Source organism: Marmota marmota, unplaced genomic scaffold (assembly GCF_001458135.2).
Source record: "Marmota marmota marmota unplaced genomic scaffold, marMar, whole genome shotgun sequence".
In the NCBI taxonomy this organism is placed as follows: Eukaryota; Metazoa; Chordata; class Mammalia; order Rodentia; family Sciuridae; genus Marmota; species Marmota marmota.
The window spans coordinates 3,652,541-3,674,998 of NW_026000108.1; the positions used below are offsets into that span (position 1 = coordinate 3,652,541).

The 22,458-nt window shown below is 53.9% G+C and overlaps 1 protein-coding gene across 2 annotated transcripts in view; it reads left to right on the forward strand.

The window, feature by feature from the left end:
* Afap1 (actin filament associated protein 1) overlaps positions 1–22,458 on the forward strand; it is a 74,021-nt gene that overhangs the window by 40,125 nt on the left and 11,438 nt on the right. Inside the window, exons 9-13 of one of the 2 annotated variants that reach the window (XM_015481923.2) lie at positions 5,135–5,346; positions 11,408–11,553; positions 15,938–16,055; positions 18,487–18,753; positions 20,753–20,867. In XM_015481923.2, coding sequence (XP_015337409.1) covers positions 5,135–5,346; positions 11,408–11,553; positions 15,938–16,055; positions 18,487–18,753; positions 20,753–20,867 — 858 coding nt within the window. The remainder of the gene's footprint in view (positions 1–5,134; positions 5,347–11,407; positions 11,554–15,937; positions 16,056–18,486; positions 18,754–20,752; positions 20,868–22,458) is intronic. The other variant, XM_015481922.2, reaches the window with a different exon arrangement.

Genomic DNA, 22,458 nt, shown 5'->3' on the forward strand with positions numbered 1-22,458 from the left:
CACTAATATGGAAGGCAACTCAGAGACTGTAGTCCAAACTCTCCTTATGCAAATGAGAATATTGAAGCTCAGAGAGGTTGAGTGACTAGCTGCAAGTCACACAGCTCATTGAGGGCAGAGCTGGCTCTCTGATTTAGCTGATTCCTCATACTCTGCCTTTTCCCTCAGCTTTCTTGTCCAAAAGAGCTTGCCACTCATAGGACTCCTAATGAATGACCCTCTCTGTGTAATTAGACGCAGCATAAACCTCAGTGCCGGCCCTTTCTTGGAAGTGCAGCTGATCTTGACTGAGCAGGAGGAGCATGTGGCCCACGCACCAGACTCCACCATCCTGCTCGGTGTGGCTCCTCTCTGTGAGATGCTTCCTCTGGTGGGTGGTGATCACGCCAGGTTATTTCGGCACAGCTGCAGGGTTTCAGGCGGAGGAGAGTGGCTGGATCTGGGCCCAGGGACCAGACCTGCCAAGCGGGCGGAGCCTCTGCAGCTGCTGTGCTGCTCCCAGGAGGCCGGTGCCGAGTGGACGGAAGGGCAGGGAAAGCTACCCAGCGCAGGAGACTGAGCCAGCCTCCCTTCCTCTCTGGGCACAGCCTGGTCACTGGGACTAAGGCACCGCAGGGCCTCTTGGAAGCAGGGCTGGTGCTCTTCAGTGCTCACAGGAAGGGCTGTGGGGACCACAGCCTGCTTGAGCCTCCCCACGTGCCCCAGTCCCATGTCTCTCTCCTTCCATGACACCCACGAGTGACGTGGTTAGCAGTGGCCTGGTCAGCTCTGTGCACGGCCACTCAGACAATGTACCCAAGATGTGCTAAGGCCCCTAACCAGGGCAGCTCTGTTCTCTGCCTTCCCTGTGCCTGTGCGTCTTGAATTCTTGGCTCCTTATAAATTAAGCTCTAGCAGAAGTGCCCCTCCATCCCCTTCCTCCCCTCCCGTACCCAGCTGTGGTTCCACCCTGCTTCCCGCCAGGCCCCAGGTAGATGTTGGACCTCACAGTGTCACATCCTCCTGTGCCAGGACGCCAGAGCGCCCGCTTGCTGCCCGCACGGTGCCTCAGGGGCCTCCTCGGCCTTGCGTCCGGACTCTGCTCTTCCCAATTGAGACTCAGCTCTGCTCGCTCCCCTGCGCACCCTGCTCCCAGCACCTGCAGAGGAGAGTGCTGAGACGGTGCCGAGCTGCATGGGTTCCCTGAGCAGCCTGCCTGCCCGGAGCCTCAGCTGCCCTGACTGTGAAGTGGGCCATGTGATAAATTCCTTGGTTTTCACAAAAGCCGAAGAAAAACACGCAGAGCCGCAGCCCATGCCTGACCTGAGCACTGTGCCCACAGCTGCTCACAGAGCCGAGCACCCGGCATGCAGCATGCAGCCACACAAGGCCACGGGAACCTGCGTGCAACCAGGGGCCAAGCTGGCACCCTGACCTCCCCAGGGTGCCAGCACAGGGTAGTCTGGGTTGAGCCTGAAGGACTCGCCAGTGAAGGACTATATGGCATTTCCAGTGATGGCGTTCGATGGCCGATCAGGAAAGCTGGGACTTCTCACTTCTTGTCACAACCCCCTCCATCTGAGAGCCCTGTGCTGGGTGCCTGCATGCCCACTCCTCAGCCCTGGCTGGGGGGCAGGCTGGAGGGAAATGACCCTTGGTGTTGGCAGAGCTGTGCCAGATGTCTGCAGTCTCTGATTGTGCTCAGGCATTTGCAGCAACCCAGCAAGCAGCTGCATTGGATCAGAGGCCTCACATGTGACCAAAAGACAGCAGCCTCTGGCACAGGCACTGCCCCTTCCCTTCCTAAAGAGAGTGGCAATGAAACGTGGCCACCTGTGAGAGGTGGCCCTGCCTGCCTCCTGCAGCTCCAAATCCAACAGCCCCTGGTCCTGGCCAGTGACGCCAGGCTGAGGGACAGCTGGCTGGGGGAGGGTGTGTGGCCGCCTCTGCCCACGCTTTGGGATTCTGTTGCTGTCTAATTTCATACCTGGAAAGTTGATTTTGAGTTCTGATGAAATCTCAGGCACTCTTGCCACGGCACTGAGAAGTTTCCTTTGGAATTTGGAGAGAAATAATCTGAAAACTTTAAACTGGAATTCAAGTTTTTAAGGTACAGCGGCACACCACCGTGATGTAAGTGGAGCAAACATCAGCAACAGCCTGAATTTCCTAGGGAAGGTTTGCCATGTCCGCAGTCCCCTGGAGTCTCAGCCTCTGGCTCTCACCCAGGGTCTGGCCTCCAGGCCCGGGCTGCACTTTGGTGCCCCTGGTGGTGAACGTCTGCTGCAGCTCAAGGGTTCCTGGAGATGCTTTCCTTCCCACCCTGGTCTGATTTTGTCAGCCAGGCTGGGTGTTAGGTTGGAAGGGAAGGGTACTGGGGGAAGGGAGACTCGCTCTGGTTCCAAACCCTCTCCATGGGCTTTCTGCCATTTCCAGTCCTGGCCTCTTCTCTATGTCCCCACCCAGAAAATGAGAATTCGGGGCTCCCCTTTTAAGAAAGCGGGGAACCCTGGGCTTCACGGGGAGGTAGTTGCCAAACATGAACATTTTGCCATGGGGCTTCCTGTTTGTGGGGGGGCTTCCCTGTTTTCTGGGTCTTTTTCTTTTCTTTTTTTCCCCCCTTTTTGAAACTGAATAAACCCAAGAAAGGTGTTAAAATGTGGCAGCTCCTGGGAAGTCTCGCTCCAGGTAGACGTGGCCCCACACAGGCATTCCCTGTGTGCCTGGGACATGGGGACTACACAGGACCAGGTGCCGGGCCAGGTCCTGTCTAGGAAGAAAACATTGCCACAGTTACCAAGAATACAAGGTCCAAGGCATGGCGAGGATGTGGGGAAAGGCACACTCACACATCGCTGGTGGGACTGCAGATTGGTCCAACCACTCTGGAAAGCTGTGTGGAAATTCCTTTAAAAAACTAGGGATGGAATCACCATTTGACTCAGTTATTCCACTCCTCAGCATATACCCAAAGGACTTCAAATTAGCAAACTACAATGACACAACCACATCAGTTCACCATAGCTAAGCTCTGGAGCCAACCTAGGTGCCCTTCAACAGATGAATGGATAAAGAAAATGTGGTAGATATCCCCATGCAATATTACTCAGCCACAAAGAAGAATGACTATGACAGTCGCTGGTAAATGCAAGGATCTGGAGACTGTCATGCTAAGTGAAATAAGTCAATCCCCAAAACAAAGTTCAGATGTCTCTCTGATATGCAGATGCTAACCCACAACCAAGTGGGAGGAGATGGAAGTTCATTGGGTTAGACAAAAGAGAATGGAGAGAGGAAGGGGGGATGGGAATAGGAAAGACAGTAGAATAAATCTGACTAAACTTTCCTTATGGACACGCCTCAGTGAATCTCCACATCATATACATCCACAAGACTGGGATTCTAATTAGAATAAGGCACATTACATCTTTGCATAACTCTCACGTGTAACTCAAAAGAACAAATGAAATTTGAAAAACTTGAAAAAAAATAAGATTGCCAGAGGGCACGTGCCTCTCTCTCTGAGTGGTAGATGGGGCTCAGTGACCACTGCCCCTGCCCACCTCAAAGTGTCAAGCCCAGGAGGAAGCAGGCGCCCACACCACGAGTCCCCCCTTTGGAGCCATGGGCTTTCAGAAGGAGCCCTGTCCTTGCCGTGAGCAGGCCATGGGGCCGCCTGTTCACTGCCAAATCCCCAGATGAACGTGTAGCCTCTGATTTCTCTGATCACGGTTCCATGCCACCTTCTGCATCTCAGCTGGGCCCCCACCTGACTGGCCTCTGAGACGTATCTGTCACATAGACTGGAGTCTCCGTGGCTGTGTTGGCTTGCCTCCTGCAGGTGTGGGGTCACCCGTCTCTCCAGGTCCCCCTGAGTGCGTCTCAGCCTCGGGTCCCTCCAGAGCACAGGCCCCGAGTGTTCTAGCACCCTGGAGCTCAGGGCTGATTCTGAACACTCATCCTGTGCCTGTCACCCCCACGCCCAGGCAGCGGTCAGCTTGAGAGGAAGTCTTGCCATGAGCACTGTCCTATCCGTCCACAGGCTCTGGAGGCTCACAGCGCCCATACGAGTGATGTCCTTGCACAGAAATAGAAAGCACCCCCCAAGCCTTTGGAAAGGCATTTTGAAAACCACGATTAGAAAGGATTTGTGTTGTTTTCTTAACTCCTTTGAGCCAGGCCGTGTGTGCTTGAGCATGCGTGAGCGTCTTCGTGCGTGTGCATGCAGTGATGGTGGAGCGGCATGAGCAGGATCCGGGTTTTGTTTCTTTCCAGGCTGTTCGTCAGCATCTTATGAGCCCTTTGACTCAACTCTCTAGTCTTCAAGGAGGGGCAGCAGTTTCCCAGCATTTGGGGGGGCTGGAGGTCACAGCAACCCCTGGAGTCTATTCCTCAGGCTTCGTTATTTCTAGAGAAATATATCTTGTGCTTATAACAACTGAAGGTTGTTCACGTCCCGTATTTGAGGAATTTCTCTTTTAAACAATGGGCTACTTCCTCGCAGGAGGCAGCGCCGAGCTGTGCGGAGGAGCAGCAGGAGCATTCCCGTGTGCACTGCGCCTCCTGGCTCCGGCCCCCGCCCCTCACAGCCGCATGCATCTCGAGCCAGCTGGAGGAGGGTGGGGAGCACTGTGTCCCTCACGGCCTGTGGCCAGGAGTGTCATGCCCTCTGCTCTCCATCTCGATCCTGCTGGAATGTGTCCAGGGTCAGGAAGTGCCCACCTCCAGGGCCTCCTGTTACAAGTTTCCATTGTGTGTGCCCTCACGTTGCCCCCTCCTGCCTTCCCACGGCTGCTACCCTGCTGTGGCACCTGCAGCTGTGTCCTTTTGCATGTCCTCCCTGTGGTGACGTGAAGGCAACTTGTGTCCCCATTTCCTTCCAGCCATCCCAAGCCCAGGGGCTAAGCAACTGTCCCATCCTCTAGATGACTTCCAGATTCCCAAATAGACCTCAAGCACCAGGACTTCTTCTGGGCACCCAGGACAGGAGACATCTGGATGTGGCTCTGCTGTCCTTGTGGGGGACTCGCCGTGTGATGTGCCAGCTCCTCCTGTTGAGCAGTTTGCGTTACAGCTCTGCCTGTGAGGGGTGTGTACATGCACGCACATCCCATGCCCGTCTTTCCTGGAGGCTGAGCTCCCGTGTCTCTTGCAGGCTACCTGAACGTGCTGTCCAACAACCGCTGGCGGGAGCGCTGGTGCAGGGTGAGGGACAACAAGCTCGTCCTCCACAAGGACAGGACTGACCTGAAGACCCACGTCGCGTCCATTCCCCTCCGTGGCTGTGAGGTGATCCCAGGCTTGGACTCCAAGCATCCGCTGACCTTCCGGCTGCTTCGCAATGGACAGGAGGTCGCCGTGCTGGAGGTACGGTGTTCTGGGGCTCGCCGTGGTTTCTCTTCCTTGTCCTTCCCAGTGTCCTCCCGTTGGGCAGGGCTGCCTTTCTGTCTCTGCACCCTCTTCTTCTCGGTGGCTCTGTCTACGATCCGGACAAGGCAGCAGCACAGAGCCAAGCTCTGCCGGTTGTGCAGCTCAGGCCTGTCCCCGGTGACTCCTTGTACATGTTTGCACAGAAATTAAACACAGAGCTCCACAGAGTGGCTTTTCTCCTAAGTGGCCCAGGAATAACTTGTAAGATTTCTCTTAAAACCTTTTTCTTGTTAGGCGTGGTGGCGCATGCCTGTGATCCCAGCATCTCCAGAGGCTGAGGCAGGCGGATTGCGAGTTCAAAGCCAGTCTCAGCAACAGCAAGATGCTAAGCAACTCAGTGAGACCCTGTCCCTAAATAAAATACAAAATAGGGCTGGGGACGTGGCTTGGTGGTAGAGTGCCCCTGAGTTCAATCCCCGGTACCCGCCCAAAATAAACCTTTTTTCTTCTGACAATGAGCTGCCTTTGCAATGGTAGTGTTGAACTTGTCCTTTAAAAATTCCTTGCAGAACAGGCATTTTGGGGCCACTTGTGGCCATGAAGACAGGGCCATGAGCCAGTGACACAGGAACCAAGAGCACCTTTGAGTTATAAATGGACTTTGTATGCATTTTATTATTTGTTTGACTCACCAACAAATGATATTTATCCATTTACCAAAAGCAGAAAAACATAATTAAAATAATACCTACATCCTCAAAATGTTCATTTCTGAAAAAATTTGTTTTTCCTCTTGTTACATTGACTTATTTTCTACCCCGATTGGTTCAGACCTTGTTCCCCTTATTCCCCGACTGGCGTCATCACAGCGAGAGCCCTGCGCTGGGGAGGGGGCCACCCGGGCACATCGGTGTGCCTGTGCCAAGGGTGTCGAGGTGCAGGATTTCCAGAGTCTGGGTAAGCGTGTCTGTTGGTGAGGAGCAGTGAGGCTGCCTTGGGCCTGCAGAGGGGCTGGGGGTGCCAAACGGGGTGCCAAAGCCTAAGTGGCTAGTCGGGATACGGGCCAGGACCAGGAGTAAGGTGCCCCGTCAGGCGGTCGGCATGTACTTGAACTTCAGGTGGAGTTGGTTTCAGGGACTGTTTTCACAGAAACTGCTGTATTTTTTTTGGCACTGGTCAGAAACAGATGGATCGTTGTTTCTTGCCACAGGTTCAGTTGCCCCTAGTTTGAGGCAGGACAGGTCAGGAGGCCTGGCTGCGCCCACGGCTGGCCACTCCTGCAGACAGGCTTTATCCCTCAGGAGGCAGGTCCAGTCCTCGCTCCTCCTCGGACCTTGAGCCTGCGTGGGCTGTTCTCTGTGGGTCTGTAGAACGTCGGTGCCCTCATAAGCACAATGTGGTCTGAAGCCTGTCGGGTGGTGGCGGTCCATAGAAGCTGAAAACAGGCCAGGAGGCCATCTTCCCAGGGTCGGGATGTGGGTCTCCTCCGAGCTCTGGCAGCAGTCCCAGGGTGGTGGCACTGGACCCTGAGCAGAGTGAGAAGCTGGGCTCCATGTCCAGTGGAGGGGGCCTGGATGGGTGGGGCCGGGTCCCGGGGTTGGTGAGCAGCCCCTCTGCAGGCCCTGAGAGAAGCCAGGTGGCACACCTTCCAGATGTGCAGGCTCTGTAGGAGGCTCAGTGCTTGAGAAGCAGGAGGGACTGAATCCCCAGCATGAGGGCAAGAATGTGAAGTCTTAGCAGTATCACTTAGAGTGACGGGAGCAAAGCGCCACGGCACCCCAGGAGGAGCAGCCGGCCCTGCCTTTGCCAGTCACCAGCTGCAGGCCAGCCTGCGAGGCGGCACTGCGCTCCTCCAGGGCCACTTCCTTCTGTGTTGAGGTAACTCCGGGTTTGCCGCGGCGTTGCAGGAGCAGCACAGAGTGCCCGAGTACCTTCCACCCAGTCTTCTGTCCGTGTATGGGGTCTTGGGAAGCCTCCATAGCCACCCCTTTATCTGTGAGTGCTTGACTGTGTGTTTGCCAAAACCAAGGGCCATCTGCCTCCGAGCAACAGAATGACTCTGAGATCAGGAACTGGCTGCACACAGACCTCCCGTCCGACTCCTAGACCTCAGTCGGACTTTCCCAGCAGCTCTGATGTTTGAGGGGCAGAAGGAAGTCCACCTGCACCCGCTGTCCGGGTCCAGCCCCCGACTGCTCTCACCACGGTAGGGCTTTTGCAGGGCACACGGTTGTCGCAAAGCAGGTCCCTCCTGTGAGGCATGCCTGCTGCCGCCTTGTATAGGAATAGGGGCCCTCCTTGGCAGGAGCCCTTGGAAGTGGCGACATCCCACAGTGTGTCCCATCAGGACCGGCTCAGCAGGTCTCAGCCCTGGGTTCATGTGACCCGTGTAGGGCTCCCTCTCGTGAGATACTGCCATTTTCCTTTGTCTTCACTAATTATCACGTGGGAAGGTTCTCTGAGGCGTGTGACTGTGCTGTTATTAGTGGATTTCACCCACTAATCTTAGAATCTGCTAATGACTTGCCTGAAACAGTCATTATAACGACAGTTGCTAAATGGTGAGTTTTCAGTTCCATTGTTCCTTCTGGATTTCCCCTTACTCCAACTCATTCATTACTCATTCATTCAGCTACCTTACTGTGTGGGTGGCCATTCATAGACTGCTCTTCATTGGCTTGTTTACTTGTCTGATTTGCTTGGGTGGTGCTGGGATCCAGCCAGGGCCTGGAGCCTGGTAGGCAGGTGCCCTACTGCTAAGCCATGCCCAGCCCCACAGACTGTTACTTTAATTAGCCATGGTAGTCCTTTTTTATCATGATCAGTTTTGGTCAAATGCCCTGCACGCTGGCTCCTGTGTCCTTTGCTGTGCCCCTGTAATGGAGACGGTGATCCCCGCCATCCTGGGCCACTTTCTGTGTGTCGCAGCAGGGGGTGGTGCTTTCCCTGCCCAGGTGGCACATCCCTGCAGAGGCCTCAGTGCCTCCTAGTGGAGGGGAGTGTGAGGAAGCCAGGGCTGTGGCCGGGCAGGCTCGCTGCTATGGGCCCTACTATTTCTGGGCCCTTGAGTAGACACACTCAGGAAATAGGTGCATGTGCAGATCATAAACACACACATTCATACATGTTTATGTGATACATTGACTTATTTTCTACCCCGATTGGTTCAGACCTTGTTCCCCTCATTCCCCCGCTGGCGTCGTCACAGCGAGAGCCCTACGCTGGGGAGGGGGCCACCCGGGCACTGCTCACACATCTACACACACATGCCCAGAACCATGCACCTACATATACATCTGATCTATTATTTTAACCGGTGAGATCATGACTAGTACCTCCGATTCCAGTCCAATACCACAGGGTTATTTTTTTTAAGGACTGTGAGGAAATTTCATAAAATGAACTATGAAGAAAATGATGAGTGAACCATAGTGTAACTAACAGTACCTGTCACCCCTAGACATGTGTTGAAGGACTTGGCAGCACCTCTGTGAAATACAGGGAGTGGCTAGAGAGTGGCCGAAGCTACCTTGTTGCCAGTGGTGGAGCCAGGGCTGGCAGGCTAAGGTGAGCTCTCCCACCAGCTGCCCCTCCACCCAGCGCCCGCTCTTCCTTGGTTTTTTAGAAATTTTGTTTTAGTTGATGGACCTTTATTTTATTTGTTGATATGTAGTGATGAGAATCGAACCTGGTGCCTCCCACATGCTAGGCATGTGCTCCACCGGAGCCCCCGCCCCGCCCCGAGCCAGTGCTTTCTTGATATAGATTTTGTTTGGAGAAAGACTAAAGACCTACAAAGAGAATGAACCGCAGTGTTGGAGTCAGTTGATCTTCATCCACTAAGCACTGAGCACCGTCTCTAACACATAGCTGGAGTTCCTTCACTTTTCCTAACGGCCTCTCTGGTCCTGGTCAGGAATGATTTGTTGTGTGGAAAACATCAGTTACCAGTCAACATGATCAATTTCCAAAACACCTTCTTCTTTACTAATGGCTTTTCCTCCAGAGAGGTTTTTGTTTGTGGTGTGAAATATAATTATAAAACCCAAGCTTCTTTAAGCTCAATTTATAGGTCTTCATTTAAAAAAATAATTTTTAGATTTCTTTTTAAATGAAGCATGGTGGTTCATGCCTATAATGCTAGAGGCTTGGGAGGCTGAAGCAGGAGGTTCACAAGTTCAAGGCCAGCCTCAGAAACTAAGCAAGGCCTTAAGCAATATAGTGAGACCCTGTCTCAAAATAAAAACTAAAAAGAGCTAGTGATATGCCTCAGTGATTAAGTGCTCCTGAGTTCAAGTTCTAGTACCGAATAATAACAATAATAAAATAATAGTAGGGGCTGGGATTGTGGCTCAGGGGTAGAGCGCTCGCCTAGCACATGGAAGGCCCTGGGTTCGATCCTCAGCACCACATTAAATAAATAAATAAATAAATAAATAAATAAATAAATAAAATAAAGATATTGTGTTCAATGACAACTAAAAAATATAAAAAAATAATAATTACCATTATTTATAAAAAAAAAAAACATTTTTTCTTTAACATTCAGTTAACTCATAAGGTTTTGTTTGTTTGTTTTGGGCAGTACTGGGAATTGAACCAAGGGGCTTTCTATCACTGAGCTACATTCCTTTTATTTTTTTTAAATTTTGAGATAAGGCCTCACTAGGTTGCTGAGGTTGGCTTCCAAGTAACCTGGATTACAGGTGTGTGCCACTGTTACGGAGATGGGGCCTTTTGAGAAACTGAGGCAGTGTGAAGACCCCTTCTTAACGCCCTGATTCTTGCCATCAAGTCAGAAAGATTTCAGACATTCACTCAGAGTAGCAGGCCTGAGTGTACTGAAGGGGTAGGAAAAGGGAAAGGGGAGGGTCCTTTCAGAGAGGAGAGGGACAGTGTGCTTCTCCTGCTCTCCAGTTGGTTGGGTCCCAGGGAAGTTTCCAGAGCGGCCTGCCCAGGTCCTCCTCGACTTTTAACTGACAGCAGGATGACATCAGACTTTCCAGTTCCCCTGTCAGCAGCTCTAGGTCACCACCTGGCCACGCTGAACAGTTCTGAGTGGATTCTTACCAGTTACACATTCTTACCAGTTTATGGTTAGGAGGCTCTATCCTTATCTCCCTGAGTTTCAGGATCAGGTCACAAAAATTTGGGTCTCTCCCATTGACATCCCGCAGTTGACAGGTAGTTTGCTAAGGAATGTGATATATCCGGTCCATGAGCTAGGCAGGGCTGCAGATAAATTGCTTCTTAGAAAAGAAAGCATGTGGGGATCCGCACAGCAGGCCCATGTTATAGGATTATTCTCTTAACCTCCTGTCTGTCCCTACCACCACGGTACCTGGCTCTAGTCAACTCATAAATTTAGTACTGAACTCTCCCTAAGCTTTAGATATTCTGACATATTTAATTAGTCAAATTTTATTTAAAAATGTAACATAACTGATTTTCTAAATTGCTCAACAAGGATAACTTAAATTTTTAATGAGTATAAACTTGAAGATATATTTCATTCTTACAGATTAAGCAGTTCAGGTGGGGGTGGGGATTGCAAACTTCTTACAAATGGCACATCAGTATAGCCTGGCAGCTGCAAAACAGTGTGACACTGCGAAACAGTCGGCCATAAAGTGGGTTGAGTTTTAAACCCTCTAGTCCAGAGACCCAGACCACTCCAGGCCACGGGAGCTGGAGGGCAAGGGGCAGAGCCTGCCTGTGCCATCCACGAGGCTCTGGAACCGCTCCCTTTAGCTGGGACTGACTGAGTCACATCCCTCTCCACGTCGTGACACCTGGCCTTTCGCCCAAGTAAGCAGGAGCACTTCAGGACCAGCCTGCTGCCTGCCCTCTACGGCTGTTTTGGAAGCCCTGTTTAAAGGTGGCCTGAAGGCTGCGCCAGGCGTCCCTTGGGTGGAGACTCGGTCGGTGCTCCTTCACACTCTGCCTTTGGTACTTGGTGTTGCCTTGCCTTCCTGTCCTGTGGTCTCTGTGGATGCAGTTTTCAGAATGGAGGAAGGGTTCACCTTCAGTTCAGTGAAGCGCTTTTCCTCCCCTGCAGGCCTCTTCTTCTGAAGACATGGGCAGGTGGATTGGGGTCCTGCTGGCTGAGACGGGGTCGTCGACAGACCCGGGAGCTCTGCACTACGACTACATAGATGTGGAGATGTCTGCAAACATCATTCAGACGGCCAAGCAGACCTTCTGGTAAGACCCCGCCCGCGGATGGTGCTGGAGCTAAGCGGCTGCCTTCCCTCCTCTTCCCCTCCACCTGGGCTGCCTGAGTGTGAAGACCAACAAACGCACGCCCTGAGGCGCACTCTCTTTTACTATGGTAACCCTGATTTTTCTGGGCATTTTTGTCATTTTAACCCTCTGGGACTTCTGCTGGAACAAGGGTCAGCAAACTTGGATAAAGGAAAGCATGGTAAATGGTTCTGACTCTGTGGGCCCCTCAGCTCTGCCTTTGTAGCCAGAGCTGATACACCAGTGAATGGGGAGGCTGTGCCACCCACAGAACGATTGCAGAAATAGTCAGCAGGCTGGGTCTGACCTGTGGGCCTTCTGCGGACCCCTGTGTGGGTTCTCTCCACAGAACTGACTCTGCATCACTGGAATGAAGACCAGGATATAAAGCCCTCACTCCAGTGCTTTATGTAAATTCAAATTCTGATTTTATCTGAAGTCTAAATCCTGTTTTTAAAGAAGTGCCGTTCTGTGCTGAGAAGTTCTTCTGAACCCTGAGTATTTCCTTGACACAGTGATGGCAAGGAGCTCAGTAGCGGCAGTTCTGGGTGTGCGTCCAGGCAACCGCAAGGCTGCAGAGACTCTCCTAACAGTGCGGAGCCGTGCCTGTCCTCCCACACTGCTGTCACATGGGCTGGTGATGTAGAGGCAAAGGCTGCGGGCAGGCAGCTCCTCTGCACTGTGCTCTCGGCGTCCGTCCCTGCCCCTTCCTTGCTCAGCCAAGGAGATACTGGGTTCCCTTAGTGTGTCCTTCTCTGTAAGGCCAGCTGGGAGACCGTGAGCTCCTGTGTCTGATGCCAGGGCTGCGCTGGGAGGACCTGTGGGGCCACGATGCCGAGCCCTGTGGTGGGCTCCAGGGGGCGCTCTTCTCCAGCAGAGTTGCCAGTGGATGGCTGCCTTTTAAAACTTTGTCATTTTTCTTGAAAAGGCAGTAGGCAGGCCACCGTGACTTGCAGACGTGGCACTGCAGGCGTCACCCCAGGATCGGGTGGTAGCACATGGCCGAGACATGCCCTTGCACATTCTACCTGGCCGTGAGCTCAGTGGCTTTTAAGTAGGCAGGAACCCTTCTAAAGAGATAGTAGCAAAACCCGGTGTGATAGTTTTGGTGGTTTTGAACAGTAAAGTGTTACCAGTTGAAAGATCTTCATGAGGGATGCCAGGCGAGAGGCCACCCATGTGCAAGACGAGCCAGTGCCCTTGGTGTCAGGGCAGTGGGTCTCCTGATGGCATGATTTCTGTTCCACAGAGGGAGAAAGGTAATAATATATTTTGGAAAAGGGCCAGAAAAGAAAAAAATACCAGAGTCTCCCAGAAGATGCATCCCCAGGACTGTTAGGGATGGTAAAGGGCTGGGGCGTTTCCCCTGAGGGCCTAGTTTCAAGTGAGACTTATGGACTGAACGACGCAAAGGACATGTTGGGAAGTTTTCTCCTGAACCTGTTGCAAAGTGTGCCTGGTTACAGACCCCCGGATGGCTGTCCCAAGGTGAGGTTGAGTGCGGCAGAGGGGAGCAGCCGCCCGGGGAGCTATCCTCTGCAGGCGCCTTCTCCGGGTTCCTGCATGCTGTGTCCTGATATTTCCTATGGGCTTTGCTCCCTTCCACTTTATATATGGCTGAAAATCATCACAGAAAGAGGAGTGACCAAAGACGTGGTCCTAATGCCTGTCCTTGGCCCCATGTGCTGTTTGGCCTGGAGTTTGCTCCCTGACCCAGGTCCCTCTCTGTAACTTTGGGGGGACTGTCCAGTGGAGGAGGTCTCTGCCACCTGGGACACTCTGTGTCTGTGACCTTAAGTTCGGACACTCCCCGTCCTGCCAAGGGCTTCGTAAACCATCCTGTGGGTGTCTCCTCATTCAAGGAAGGAGGGCTGCTGTCCTCCTATTATCTGTGCTGGCAGGGCGCCAGAGGCCAAAGCCACAGACCAGTAGGAGAGCCCCTGCCATGAGGGGGACACTCATACTTGTCACTGAGTCAGCATGCAGCTGTGCACATGCAGCTGGGCTTCACGCCACCTGGCACCACTGTGTTGTCCCCAGTCACAGGAAGTGTCCAGATCACCTTGACACGGTCAGACCTCAAGGGAGGCATTCCAGTGAGAGATCCTTCAATGTGTGCTTAAAAGTCACATCTGCCCTTGCAGATCTCCTAGATTTTTGTATTTTTCTCTTTCTATGCATTGTATTTTCCTACATTCACTTATGTGTATTTTAAGTATAGATTACTTGTATCAGTTTTTTATGAGTGAAGGAAAAAGACAGGTTAGGTTTCCTGGAGAGAGCCTGTGTGCTGGCAGGTGTGCGTCCAGGCGGCCACAAGGTCACAGCGATTTTCTGAACAGTGGTAAGCCGTGGCTTTCCTCCCACGCTGCTTTCACACAGGCTGGTGATGCAATGGCTGCCTTTTTCCCAGCAGAGGGCAGCCACGTTCCGCGAGGGGGACCCACGGGCCTGGGCAGTTCCCCACTGGCCTCGGAACTTGCAGCCTAGTTGGCTTGGGAGGCACTTTCCTTAACCCTGAATTTCTCCTGCTATTTTTCATCTGGTGACCATAGAAGCGCAAGATCCTATGAAGAAAAAAAATTTGGAAATAAAATCCCTTTTTAAAACTAGGCTGGTTTAAGTTTCCCGATTAGGAGCAGATGCTCTCGAGCTTGTCTTTCCCAGGCACTTAGGTTTCTGCTAGAACAAGCAGCCTCTTGAGAGGCCAGCCTCAGTCAGCACAGCTTGCCAACACCCTGTGTGTCTCTGGAGTGCCCAGATTGACAAGGCCACGTTCCCCCAGATCTGGTCCTCTAGTGGCGAGAAGCAGCTGATAAACCAGTAAACACCATAGCAGGCCAGATGGTGGAGAGAGGGAGGAGGAAGGGGGTGGAGGGGGTTCGTGGTGCTGTGGTGGGATGTGGTACAGGTGGCCCACAGAGGCAGGCCCGTGAGCCATCTGAGAGGAGCTCCTAGGCAGAAGGGCCACAGTGACTCTGAGGCCAAAGGTGCCTGGTGAGCGGAGAGCAGTTGGCGCCCCCGAGGCTGGGAAGGCGGGGAGGGAGACAGGGCAAGACCTGTGCTGCCTCCTTCTCAGGGAAGCACTTTGGACTTTCTTGGGCAACTTTGGAGCCCTGAGTGGACTGGACACTGACACACGTCTGGTCTGCGTCCTTTTCCCACGCCCTAGGTGCTCTCACTCTGCCCCTTGGCTGCCAAGTGTGAGTGCCCTTCCTGGGCCAGGCAGCTCTCCTTTACTCTTTGGACGCTGGCTGGGCGTCCTGCGGTGTGCTCAAGTCTGGCAGTGTCACCTGAACACAGTAAAGGCCCTGTGGGTGAGGGCTCCAGCCCCAGGACCACACCATAGGGAATGTCATTCAGAATTCAGACTGTCCTGGTCCTTTGACAGTCCAGCGGTGATCTGAGGCTTTGCAAGCCAGCTCTGGCCCCACTGTTTATTAGAAGGCCAGCTCCAGTGCACTGACTGGTTCACTTGTGTGTCCTGAGAGGCTGCAGCCTGGAGCAGCCACACAGCACGGCAGAGGGCTCCATGCCCGCCCTGTATGCCCAGCCCCAGCCCTCGGCTGCTCTCCAGCTGGACAGGACTGTTCTGCCCTGGGGGCTGGGAGCTCCAACCTGGGCTCCTGTGACTGTTCTTTTGGTGACTGCCTCCGTCCTCCAGGTGCTCCAGAGGTCTCTCATTTACAGAACCTCAGGGGCTGTGAAGGGCTCGTGACTAATAAAAGGTGGCCTTTTCCTTTCTCTTGTCACTCAGGAGTTCCATGGTTATAGAAGCTCTGGCCAGGAATGGGGACAAAGTCCCCAGCATATGTTTTCCCACAATGACATCTTCTGAAGGTTGTTGTGGCCACCACCAGGGCCTGGGAAGGTCAGGGCCAAGCGAAGGCATGCTGTGCAGTGGTGGGGATAGAGCACGTCTCGGAACAGCATGTGGAGAGCCTAGAAAGCAGTCCATGGGCTTCTTCCAGAAACAGGCAGGTGGTGTCTCAGCTCTGCAGGCCCTGTGGTCCTCTGCCCTTGAGAGATCAGGGACTGCAGATGGCATGTCCACAGAGCCTCCAGCTGGCTCCCAGTACGGCTTTCTTTTCAGCTGTGCAGGGCTGGCCCGACTCACGGAGAGGACGGTTGTTGTTGGGTGAACCTGTGCACTCACCATCACTGGCCCTCGCCACAGGTGTGTCAGATGGGCCCCTCCTGACTATGCAGGCGAGGGCTCGGCCCAGCCCTGCAGGTGACGTCCTGCCTCTGCCTGGGCCTTCTGAGGCCCCTCAGCCCCTGAGTGCTGGCTGCAGCTGGGAGGGAAACAGGCAGACGGGGGTGTTCACTCTACCTTCTCTCTCAGCTTCATGAACAGGCGTGGGGTGTCCACCAGCCCCTACCTAGGGAGCACCTCCAATGGATACGCTCACCCCAGTGGGACAGCCCTGCATTACGATGACGTCCCCTGCATCAACGGCTCGGTGAGTGTGCCCTGAGAGTCCACGGTTGGTTTTGTCATAGGCAAGGCCGTCTGGGGAGTTCTGGCCTAGAGTGGCCTGGCCTCCTTCTTTCCTATTTCCTCCTCCTGCCCCCTCTCCCCTCCCCGTTGCTCAGAGTCTCCTGGTGAGCAGGTTCTGTTCGGGCAAAAGGAAGTGAGTCGATCTTGTCCCTGTCCTCAAGGGCCCCAGTCTAGTGTAGGGAGACCTAGGACTGAAGCAGGAGCTGGGGCTGATGGCTGGGCCCAGGCCCATCTAGGACCGGGTGTCACAGGGTGAGCAGAGCCCACTTGGCACAGCCCCCATCATGGGGAGTTGGGTCGGTCAGTCCCCTTGCCCTGTTCCTACGCCCTGGACTTCAGCCTTTGGGGACTCCTGCTGTCAACTCTAACCTATGCCCTCCTGCCCTGTGGGCAGGCCTGTGCCAGCCTTAGGAGCCACACAGTGGTAACCATGACAGGGTGAGGCTCTAGCTTAGGCTGCTGTATCATATCAAGGTGGGACCTCAGCTCCTGTGGCCTCCATTGGCCCTGTGTGGTCAATAGTGTCTCTTGGCACAATGGACTTGTCCCTGGTTCTGGGCTTTGGTGTCCAAACTGTCCTCTTGAGGGTGGGCCATTTCTCTGAGTCTCTGGACTCGGCCTCCAGCTTTTCTGGAAGGACAGTGCCCACCCTGTCTCCCGAGCCCCCGGCACGGCCCCTCACGCACCCTTCTCTCGGATGTTTCTCATGTGTGTGCCCTGCACATGAAAGTGTGAGGCGAGCGGAGGCGGAGGTCCCCAGGACTGCGCGGTGCCCCCTGTCTCCACCATTCCCGCAGGCTCGTTGCTGGGTGGGGGTGACAGCAAGCTCCCGAGGGCATCGCAGCTTCACCTCCTGAGGGCCAGCCTTCCTTCCCAGGATCTACATGCCTAGGCGCTGTGCCCAGGTCCCTCCTGGGCTGACAGCAGGAACTTCTGAGGCAGCGTCCTGCGGCCTCTCTGCTTACTAAAGCTTCCTCTGCTCCCGCCTTTAACCTGCTTTTCTGCTGCTGGTGATTTCCTTTTCAGAGGGCTCCACAGAGTTCAAACCCAATACTCGGCCACTTCAGTGGCTCTTATCCTGCATCCCCTCAGTGTTTGTTCACTTTTAATCTAGAAACTTCTCTGGGTTTCTGCAGTTGCTATTTCCTTAAGTCTTCTGTGTGACTTAATGCTTGGTATTTTAAGAAAATGATATTCTAGTCTAGACCATTTAATAATTCTGGACAAATATAAATCTATGCTAGTTTGTCTTTATCACATGCGCATATCCAAGTTGATCTGCATTATTTTTAGATTGTGCATAGGTCCCTGCATCACAGAAATAGACACACTGAAGTGACTGCAAAGGGATATAAACACTCCCACTGTGGAATTTAAATCTTTGCTATTTTTATAACAAAAGGCTGTAATTACCGTCTGGCAGAAAGGAACTCTGCAGGAAGATCATAAAAACAGGGTAAAATGAGCAGAACATATGAATTATTATTTCCCTTTTTAAAATTGCAAGACAATTTATACAGACCGTTAGGACTTGGGAGGGCCCAGCAGGGTTTAGTTTGGGTATTTATTTATACTTCAGTGTCCATGCTCTAGATGTCTCTGTCCCATGAGGTGGCTTGTCCCTGTTTGAGTCCTTTGTTCCAGGTGTCTGCTAAACACCGTGGTCTTCGTCAGGTTCTGAAGCACCTGTTTTCTGTGCAGCCACTCCCTTTCTAAGGGACTGTTTTGCTTATGGCACTTTCTTCAGGCATAACAGCATTGGCACCTTGGTGCCTGTAGACAGTGACCGTGACCTGAGGTCCTCGGCCTGGTAGGGCAAGCGTGGAGCAGCCTGGTGGTCTCAGTTCCAGCCCTCGTCCCCCAGGAGAGCTCAAGGCTCATCAGTGCTGTGGCATACAGCCACGAGCGGCCCCAAGTCCAGCTCTGCCTCCAAGTAGCTGTGACCGGCCTCTGGCTGGGCTTCCCCTACTTCCTCAGGTGGGCAGAGGCCAGGGCAGCCAGTGTGTGTGTGTAGGGAAGGAGCCCGGCGCGGCTCTCACGCCTTTTCGGGGCAGTGTCCATTCCTCCCTTCCTGCCACGTCCAGGTCCTGCATTAGGGGACTTCCAAACTCCAGTCTTCTAAAGAACGAAGTTTCCAAGCAGTGTTTTCTTTTCTGCCTGAAGAAAAAAACAAAATGTCATAAACTAATGGTGCTGGGAAGGATTTAAGGAGAAAGAAACCTTCCTTCCCTAAAACCCTAGAAGTAAAGGGATTCTTTTGAGTGTGTCCACCTGCTTGTGTGTGGGGGTGCTGTATTGGCAACACCTGTGTCTCGGGGTATGCTATCTCGCTGTGCTAAAGTCTGCTGTCTCTCCTGTGTCTGGGTCACTAACGACAGAGCTGTGTGTTCCAGTGGGACCCGGACGACGGCTTCCCCGCCTCCGGTAGCAGAGGCCCAGGCGAAGAGGCGCTCTATGATAACGAGGGCCTCTACGATAACCTGCCATCTCCGAAAATCTTTGCTCGCTCCTGTCCTGCTGACAGAAGGGCCTCCAGGCTGTCCGCTGACAAGCTGTCCTCTAACCTCTGCAAGGCCCCCACCTCCTGCGGCCCACCCTGCTCTCCGTCTCTCACTAACACCTCTGCTGTGGGGAGGGCGTCTCTCGGGCTGCACTCCCAGGTACTGCACCACACCCCCGGTCCCCAGGGTCACCCCGCAGCCAGCCCTGCAGCCAGCTCCCGCCCCCTAGGGCACAAAGCGTGGGCGTTTCCTCCACTAGAGCCTAGTCTGCAGTGCGGCCCCAGGAGCAGTGAGCAGTGCTGGCTAGTGCTCAGGGCATTGAGGCTCTCTTTCCACTCTTGGAAAAGCTCCAGTGAATTTTGAGAATCATGTCAACAAAAGACAAATGTTCAGGGAAGGACAGGGCAGCCAAGCTTTCCAGATTCTTGACTCGAAGCTTCAGTAGTATCCTGTGCTGCATAAACGAGCAGGGGTCCGCTCTGGCTTTTGACCTTGGCATGGATGGGTGCTGTTCAAGCGCCGTGTGTGTGTCCCGGCGTGAATGTGAGGCCTGCTCCTGCAGCCAGCAGCGGGGACCACTGCTTGATAAGCAGCCTGGAGGCTGAGCGCCGCCCACGCCACACTCTGTCTGCGGCAAGGCAGTGCTGCAGGGCAGGTGCTGCGTGGTGTGCATTTGTTGGCTAATGGCTCCCAGCATGCATTCCCAGCCTAAAGTCTCCTCTGCTTTCCCTGGAGACCTGAGCACCCATTAAGAGAACTCTGCTCACATAAAGCAAGTACGGGGCGAGCTATGCATCCTCTCCGTCCTGGTCCTGAGGGTGACCTTAAGAAATGATGGGACCAGGTAAGGGTCGAGGATTTCAGACAGTGGTGCTCAGACAGACACCTCCCAAGGGACTAGCTCATCAAACTCCCCAAGGAAACGTTTTGGCCACCAACGACACGTGCCCAGATGGCCTCCTGGAGATTCCGACTCCGGGAGTCTGAGCGTCCAGTGTGTGAGCACCATGGTCCTCCACTATTTTCATGAGTACTTGTGCCAAAAATCTGGTCAACATGTTTCATTTACTAAGTGAAACTTACCTATGCATGTATTTATCTGCTTTGTGTTGTCATTGGAGTTCCCTGAGGTAAAAACAGGCAATGAAACATGCCATCTGCATACTCGGACTGTCTCCGTGTTGGGGACCATTTGGTGCATGGTCAGCGTGTGGAGCTTTCACATTGTTGTTGTTCAAACTCTTGTTTCAAGTGAGCCTTGCACTATAAGTCAAAAGAGTACCCCATTTCCCTCCCTCACTTGCCCACGGTAGGGGGAGCCTTCTGTCCCCTGGCAAGACCGTGCACCAGCTGCCGTGCGGCTGTGCTGTGTCGTTCAAACTTTTGGGAGCCCAGCAGGGAGGTGCCCATACCTTTTTATGTTCTTGAGTGGTCAAACAGAGGCTCAGAAAGCTTTAGTGGCTTGCTCAGCTTCTCTTCAATGACGGGGCCTCCCCACGCCCAGGCCCATGGCAGCAGGCGAGGTGGCACAGTAGAAAGCAAGGGCCGGCGTACAGCTGACTGTCACATAAGGAGTCAGGCCTCAGTGGCGTGGCATCACCTCTGCCAAACAGAGTCCTTTGGCCTGCAGCAGTTGAAGAAGTGGGGCACTGTTCAGTTTTTTTAAAAAAAAATTTGTAGCTGGTCAAATTTATTTTCTGTGTTACTCAGACTGTTTCTACACTATGTGTCATTTGCCTCCCCACCAGTGACTCAGAAGGCAGTCATCTGTCCTATTAGACTGTCACTCAGTTAAGAGTCCTTGAAACAGAAACCTAGCAGTGTAGTCATGCTCCCACCCTAAAAAGTACCTGCTTTGGAAACAGGCTTCAGTGGCCCCAGCTGAAGGCCATACCCGTTTCTCAGCAGTGGGCATGGTCCCGGTGAGGCCAGAGCTGCCCAGCATTCCCGCCCACTTCCTGGAGGACCCTCTGGCCTCCCTAGCCGTCCCAGGAAGCCACATGGTCTGGAGTCTGAAGCCAAGTCGGTCTCCTCACCACCTTTTTCTCTGACCGAGCTGGGTTTCACAGAGTCAGAGAGCCAGAGAAATTTCCTTAGGAAAGAAATAGGGCTTTTTTTTTTTTTGGTTTTGTTTTTTATTTTCTGTTTATTTCAACAGCTCAAGGGGAAGAAGCCCCCCGTGGCATCTAATGGGGTTCCTGGGAAAGGGAAGGCTCCCAGCAGTCAGCAGAAAAAAGTGGATTCTGCAGCCAGCGTGAGACGGACGGCTTCAAGTGAGTTTCCACCAGATTCTCTGCTTTCTGATTCTGACTGCAGCTTGGGTAGTGGAGAGTGTCTGGGCTGCTCACATGGCAAGCGTCAGCTTGGAAGTCTGTTGGAGAGAGGGGACAGTGTGCAGCCTGTCCTTCCCTTGCTGGGTGGGAGCTGGCAAGGACCTCTTGCCCATGCCCCGGGACCTTTGCATGCCTGAGGAGCACAGAGCTGCCTGCCATGTCAGCAGGCACTTGTGGGTGCAACTGCCTTGTCCCTGGACTTTGCGTCAGGAGACCTTGGTTGGAGTCCCCTTCCTCACGTGCAGCTGGTCCATTGTGTGCACTCTCTGGACACAGCCTGCCCGTCTGCCAGGCCCAGTCAGGGGCAGCCGTGGCCGCTGCAGGGAAAGAGCAGAGCTGGTGCCCGTGCTTGAGTAATGGAGCAGCCCAAGGACCCCGGGCTGTCGTCTCTGGTGGTCCTGGACCGCGACAAGCTGTTCCTGATGTCACCTACTGATCTCTCAGAGCCTCGTTATCAGGGTGGGTTTGTTCGCCTACCATACTTTCCAAATGAGAAAAGAATCTGGGAGCAGCACAGGAATCTCTGGATCTCTCGCGATGGGTGACGGAGCCCAAGTGAGAACCAGGCTTTGGGACAGCAGGTGATCTGGAAGCAGACAGGGCAGAGGCCTGTGAGGCAGGAGCCGGCGCAGCATGCCCGAGACAGACCTGCTTTCTTGTCTCCACGTGGAGGAACCTGGGCGGCATCGCCGTCTCTGGTTTGCACTTGCCCTCGCCCTTCTCATAACGGGCGTCTGAGGGCCAGCTGGCCAGCCGGGCAGCATTTATTCCCTTGGGTACTGCAGCTACGGCTGAGGACGCAGAGAAGTGGAGCTCCGAGCCAGCTGGCCTGTCAGAAAAGGTTTGCTGTCACGTGTGCCACCCTTCCTTAGGGCTTGTAGCTGAGCTTTCGAAGCTGGAACAGTGGAGCTGGGGGAGCGGTCACCCCAGAGATCAAGGCTCCGCCCCACACAGAGCAGAGCCTGCCTTGCCCCTGGCTGCTCTGCCCCGGGAAGCCTGTGCCCTCTCCAGGGGGCTCTTCTGCTGTTCCCTCCAGACCTACATCCTGCTCCTCGGGACCTGCTCTGTCCACCCGCGTGCTGACCGGGCCTTGCCCTCTGGCAAGTCTGCTTTCCCTGATGTGTGGGGCGGCACCCACACTCCACTGCAGTGCTGCTCCCCAGGGGGAGGAAGGCACCGCGAAGCTCCACCGAGAAGGGCCTGGCGCGCAGTCTCCTTGAGCTCAGCACTTCGATGCTCCCTGTGGGTTCTGCTCCCTGCGTGGCTCACCCGTTGTTTTGTGAGAACTTTTAGGAATTTTTATTAACTTTGGTGACATCTAATGTTGACAAAAGAAAAATAATAGCATTCTGTCTTGGCTGGATTTGGCCTGTTGCCTTTAGGTTGTGGGGGGGTTTAGGGCGTGGGGACCAGGGAGGAGAGCTGCAAGCTTGACACAGGGAGCAGAGTGGCCCTTGGCCTGCCTGCCTCAGCTGTGACTAGCTGTGGCCTCCCCTGGTGATTAGCTGCCCTCGGGCTGTGACCCTTCTGA